This window comes from Pithys albifrons, chromosome Z (genome assembly GCF_047495875.1).
Source record: "Pithys albifrons albifrons isolate INPA30051 chromosome Z, PitAlb_v1, whole genome shotgun sequence".
Taxonomy (NCBI): domain Eukaryota; kingdom Metazoa; phylum Chordata; class Aves; order Passeriformes; family Thamnophilidae; genus Pithys; species Pithys albifrons.
The window spans coordinates 28,351,498-28,357,497 of NC_092497.1; the positions used below are offsets into that span (position 1 = coordinate 28,351,498).

The 6,000-nt window shown below is 47.8% G+C and overlaps 1 protein-coding gene across 3 annotated transcripts in view; it reads right to left on the reverse strand.

Annotated features, from left to right (window-relative positions):
- TMEM161B (transmembrane protein 161B) overlaps positions 1-5,465 on the reverse strand; it is a 37,278-nt gene extending 31,813 nt beyond the window's left edge. Inside the window, exon 1 of one of the 3 annotated variants that reach the window (XM_071581451.1) lies at positions 5,265-5,465. In XM_071581451.1, coding sequence (XP_071437552.1) covers positions 5,265-5,350 — 86 coding nt within the window. In that variant the 5' untranslated portion in view covers positions 5,351-5,465. The remainder of the gene's footprint in view (positions 1-5,264) is intronic. The other 2 variants (XM_071581453.1, XM_071581452.1) reach the window with 2 other exon arrangements.
- Positions 5,466-6,000: the final 535 nt, after the last annotated feature.

Below are 6,000 nucleotides of genomic sequence, written 5' to 3' on the forward strand. Positions count from 1 at the left end.
ATATTTTGGTTCATTTTAAACTGGAAAGGAACAGGGAGGCAGAACACCACAGCAGTTTTCAAAGAACCCTCAAAAATCCATTGAAACTTGCTACAATCACTTACATGCCTCATCAAAGTGAAAATGCATTCCCAGGTCACAGGGGCAGTAATATGTGTCCCCTGCTTCACACATCTACAGGCCATCTGTAGGCATGGCATTCCATAAGACATTATGCCTTAAACCTACATCACTAATTACAAACCTGGGTTTGAGATCTCTTCAGCTCTGACATGACCTAACAGCCAACAACAAACCCTCTGGATTTAACACTAACTTCACAATTAACATCCACATTGTGAAATTTCAGTCTTTGATTAGTGTAGAGCATCTGCCCCACTCTCAAGTCCAGGCACAGGTAGGGAAAGGAGGGGAGGGAACAAAGGAATCAGCACAGCTTCACTTCAGTGTCCAACCCTTGAAAAGGATTTGGAACTTCAGCAGTGCCAGCAGCCATTTCATTCCAAGTCACTCATCAGGCTTTAATTCTGATTGTTGGCTGTTCCTGTTTTACCTTTTTTTTATTTCCACAACATCCCCATTGTTCTCTCAGTAGAAAGCAAGCCCCACTCTGCTTCCCAGCCTTGAGCACTCCACTCACTTCCAGACTTTTCAGTAAGTAAGGTATTCTGACCTTTGCTGGCCTAACACAGCACACTTTACATGAAAGTTTTAAATAAAACATAGCAGAGAACATATAAGTGGCTCACAGGAGTTATGTTAGCAGTTACATTAAAGGAAAAAAGCCAGATTTCTTAAAATTGGGGGAGAAAAAATGACAGATCCAAAAGACAACAGCATAAGGTTGAAAAAAGTATAACCTAGACTTCCATTTTCAGTCTTGTGCTACATACCTGGAGACAGTTGCTGATAATCAGGAGAACAAAAACTAAGAATAAATAATTAAGATAAAGTTACAATACTCTTATCTACAAGTTAAGTGTACTTATAAAATACCAAGGGCTATCTCAGAAGAACCAACAAAAAAAAAAAAGGAAAAAAATCAACAAATTTCTAAAAGTACCTCTGCCTAAAGGATATTTTCTTTTAATCACTGACTTGCAGTACATGCAGCACAAAGATAGTACAGGCTGTTTTATGCAAAGCCACCACTCCAGTCTCCTTGATTTTTGACCTTGTCCAAGGTTATTCCTCCTCACCTATACCAACAGGTCAGGTTTTCCTGTCTTTCTTTTCTTTACCAAGTATGTACACATTACAAATAATTCAAACACCTTGCTTTACACAGGACTTTGAAACTGCCTGTTCTCTGACAATAACCATCTCCTCCCCTGCAAGACAAGGGCCCTGAGCTGAAGACAACTGGACACCACGACTGCAGCAGGGACACAACTGCACGCCTGGAAAAACAGCTGGTAGAACCCAGGTTACAATTTCACCTTCAGAAATGTAATGCCAGCTGCTTGCTTTCTGAAGTGGCAAGAGTTGTAAAAACAAGATTTTTACACAACTGCACTGGAATATTCTATAGAAGTTAATCCAGGGCATAAACCTCTTTCAATGCAACATGCAAACTTGCTAACAAGGCAGTGAATTTCGAAGTAAGAAAGGGAAGAGGCATTTTATTAGTGGTGACCAGCAAGATGCCTGGGAGAAAGTAACAAATGCTCTCTGCAATTCCACACGTGGAAACGCGGAACCGTGAGGCCAGGAAGCTGAAGAGATACAAACTCTCGACATACCATTTACCAGCCGACACAATGTTGCTTTTACGGCAGTTAAACGCCTCACTGACATCCGATCCCGTCAGATCTCGGAAGCCAAGCAGGGTCAGCCCCGGATTAGTACTTGGATGGGAGACCTCCTGGGAAATGCCAGGTGCTGTAGGTTCCAGCCCTGAGGACTTCACTGTCACTGTCCAAGCTCGCTCGGCCGTGGCAGATGAACCTCAGGACTTAAACGGTGGGGCCAGTTCTGCGCACGCTGAGCCTCACCTAAAAAATCCACTGCGCGGGCTGGAAGGGCACACCTACGTGGGGACAGCCCTTCCCAAATCTTCGTTCTCGAAGCCGAGCCACACACATTGTTGATTTTACAAGCAACTGCCACTTTTACACATATCAATTTCCGCCCCATAAAAAGTTTCCTCTGTGTTTATGTCCCTGCTCGAGCTGCAGCTTGCAAAAGCAAGATAACATTCTCCCAAAACATAAATGCAATTCCAAATTGTTTCCTAAACAGCAGAAATTATATGAGATGGCCAAAGAAAAGTGAGCTTGCTGTGTCACATCTTAAAATGAACGTTTCCTGTGAAAAGGACCACCCTCACCAAGTACCTACAGTCAGAATGGCTGCAATCTGAGCCAGATCAAATTTTACAATTTGTAAAAATCAGATATTCATAAAGCTAAGATTGGGAAATAAATCTATGCCAAGAGATATCTTCAAAATCTGGATTTTAGTTTTTTTTTCTTTTACGATGACCAAATTTCCCCTGAATTAGAATTTGCATGTGCCTACCACTGTTTACAGCATAGCAGAGATGAACAAAAGATGTACAAAGTGGCATGAAACATTTAGGAGTTTAGGCTACCACCCAACTGCTCAGCTTCTCAGGTCTTTCCCACCCAAGGGTCACTTCTTCCTTACCCAGTGTCTTTGCACAGATTCAAAGGAGAGCCACAAACTTCGAGGTGGGAAACTCAGCAGTGCCTGACACCCTTTGAAACAAAGGGACTTGTGTAAAACCAAACCTGTATTTTAGTCAGTGAACTGCACTTTACCTGCCAGTCTTGTGACTTTTCCTACTGAGGTTCTTCAAGTACAAAGATTACAGAACTAGAGATCATTAAGCAAATCAAGTTATTGCTACAGAAACCCCATGGCCGGAACAAGGGCATTCATAAAAACGCAGATTTATCTTTGAAGAGGCCAATACAGAGTATTTGTTGTATTGAACACCAATATAAATGCAATGTACTACTGAATTACAAGTAAAATTGGTTCAGAGAGATGTTCTACTACACAGGAAAAAAACAAAGTTATGTTCCATTATTACTATTCAAAGATTTCAAAAATCTGGTTTACCCTGTATTACCCCAACTACCACAGTGGGAACCAAGGAAGCTCCCAACCTTAGAACATAGGAACTTACAGGAATCATTTCAGGCACAAAAAACGAAAAGTGTTTGATGACTCTGCCGAACAGCCCAAAACACCAAAGCTCTGCACAGTATTAAGACATTTGTACAGAGTTTAAAGTCATTGCCTGACTGGAACTGCACAGATGAGTCCTGGCAGTCCCAACTTGGGAGATGTTGATGTCTAAGACTTGATTTATAAACCTCCTGTTGCAAAAGAAACTGCTTTGGAACTGGAGAATGCAGCTTTCAAAGAGGATAAAAGTAGACAACCACCTTTTTCACTTTGCTTACGTCATGCAACCCCACACAAAGATTATTTGTCCACACTGCCAGCACCCAGCAAAGAAAACTGGACCTGATCTTTCAACCTCATTGGGCAACACAAGCAATCACTCAATTTAATTAAGGACCTACACTGTGAGGAAAAGCCTTATTTGCTCTCAACTTTCCCAAAGTAGCTTCCAGTATGGATATAGACCACACTACCTGTGGGCTCCTACAAATGAGAGGACTATTTCTAGATGTTATGATTAAATATTCTAACCTCTAGAAAAGAAAAAATTAACAAAAAGACTTGATAAGAAAAAAATACAGTTGTTTTCATAAGCCACAATATATTCTATTAAAAGGTACTTTAGTAGACTCATGTGATTAAATCTATGAGAAAGGTTGAAAGGCAGATTTTATTAAAATTGTAACTGGAAAGTGCATTTTTTAGGACTTAGATAGTTTAAATGAACAAACACAGTTGCCATAGTTTAAATGGCCTATTAACACATACAGAAGAGAAATACAGCAATGGCAGACATAGCATGCTTTCATACCTGCACTCATGTATCCCTGGTTCCTTTTATCTATAATGTAAGCACAGTAAAAGCTGAGCCAATCCACTCCACTGTTTTAAATGGCAACTAAGATCTAAATACAAAATTCAGCATATCTTTATAGTCATATATCTTTACATAATTTGGTATTAATTACTTGGCCTCCTCTACTTAAGCAACGCATATCCAAGAAGTTTATATTGTTAGCAATTCCACTGGTCAAACTTTGCTCTTCTCCTACCATGTTACAAGGTCATTTATGGTGCATTATATTCAGGGCAATAAATTGTGGCAGTGCTGAAACACTGGTTGTGAAAAGCAATTTAAGGCAGGGTTGTTTTTTTTTTTTCCTTAGGGTCCCTTTCAACTCAAAACATTCTATGACATTCCTGTGCTGCCACACACAGAGCACTGACAACGAACTAGTGTTGATCAAGGTGCCTGGCAAAGGTTTCTAGATATACCCAAGACCATTTACACACTCTGTTACAAAAGATATGAGCTGCCAGTCGGAATCATGGAATGGTCAAGGTGGGAAGAGACCTGTGAGATCATCACAGAATCAGCTGGGTTGGAAGAGACCTCTGAGATCATCAAGTCACACCCTTAATCCAACCCCACTTTGATTACCAGATCATAGCACTCAGTGCCACGTCCAGTCTCACCTTAAAAACCTCCAGGGTCAGAGAATCCACCACCTCCCTGGGCAGCCCATTCCAATGTCTGGCCATTCTCTCTGTAAAGAACTTCTTCCTGATATCCAACTTAAAGCCCAGTACAAACCCAGCACTGCCAGTGCAGCCCCAAAATCACTGAATCACATCACGCAGCGCCACATTCAGACGCTGAACGGTTCCCGGGATGTTGACTCCTACACCTCCCTGGGCAACCTGTGCCAATGCCTGACCACCCTAACAGTAAAAAAGTTTTATCTAATATCTAATCTGCGCCTCAGCTTGAGGCCCTTTCCTCTGGACCCCTCACTGCGGGCACAGCAGGGGAGACCGGCCCTGCCTCACTGCGGGCACAGCAGGGGAGACCGGCCCTGCCTCGCTGCAGCGTTTGCGGGAACTGCGGAGAACAACGAGAGCCCCGCACGTACGGACAGCCATCCCGGCCCACCACACTCCCGGAGCGCGGTGCGTCGCTGCCCTTTCCCGCGGAAAAACTACACGGTGCGAGCAGCGCCCGCCCCTCCGGAACGGGGTCGGTCCCTCAGCGAGCGCTGCTCACACAGACCGGCGGTCCCAGCGCTGGGGCCTGCGCCAGGTGGGCCCCATGCCCGGGCCGCGCTCACCATGGTGCTGGTGCCGGTACCGGAGCCCCCGCCGGCCCCTCCCGCCGCCGCCGCTGCCGCCGGGGCCGGGCCCGCACCCGGCACATCAATGCGCCTCCCGCCCGGCCCGCGCGAGGTCACGCCGGGGTCCGCCGCCGAAGGCCGGCCCGGGCTGTCCGCCCAGCTGCCTGCGCGGGCGGCGCCGCGCGGCGCTGAGACCGCGCCTCGGCGGACAGTGCCGGGCTCGCCGCTCCGGACCCGCGGGACGGGGAGGAACAGGGAGGGCGGAGGCGCCTCCGGAGAGCTCCGTGCGCGGACCCTCGGCGCGGGCCCTGTCAGGCGGTGCGGCGGCAGGCGGCCGCGGGCAGGGCGCCGGCGCGACCCCGGCCACGTGACGCGGGAGGTCACCCCGAACGCGGAGATGCCGCCGGGGCCCCGCGCAGGGCGCGGCACCACCGGAACCCCCGGGAGATCGACGAGGCCGTGATGGGGGGGGGGGGGGGGGAAGAGGGGAGGGCGTGTGGAGTGGGGGGGCGGCGCGGCGGGAACGGCGCTGGGCGAGGGGAAGGGGGGACCGCCGCGGCGCATCCGCGCATGCGCCGAAATCACTGCGCGCTCCCCGTGCTGGCACCGCTGTCGCGCATGCGCCACGCTGCGCGGTGTGGGCGGAAGTGACGCCGGGCGGCCATGGCGGCGGCGCTGAGTGGGGCTGGCGGAGACACAGGGCCAGAGGGGAAGGGCCGTGTACTCTCTGGTG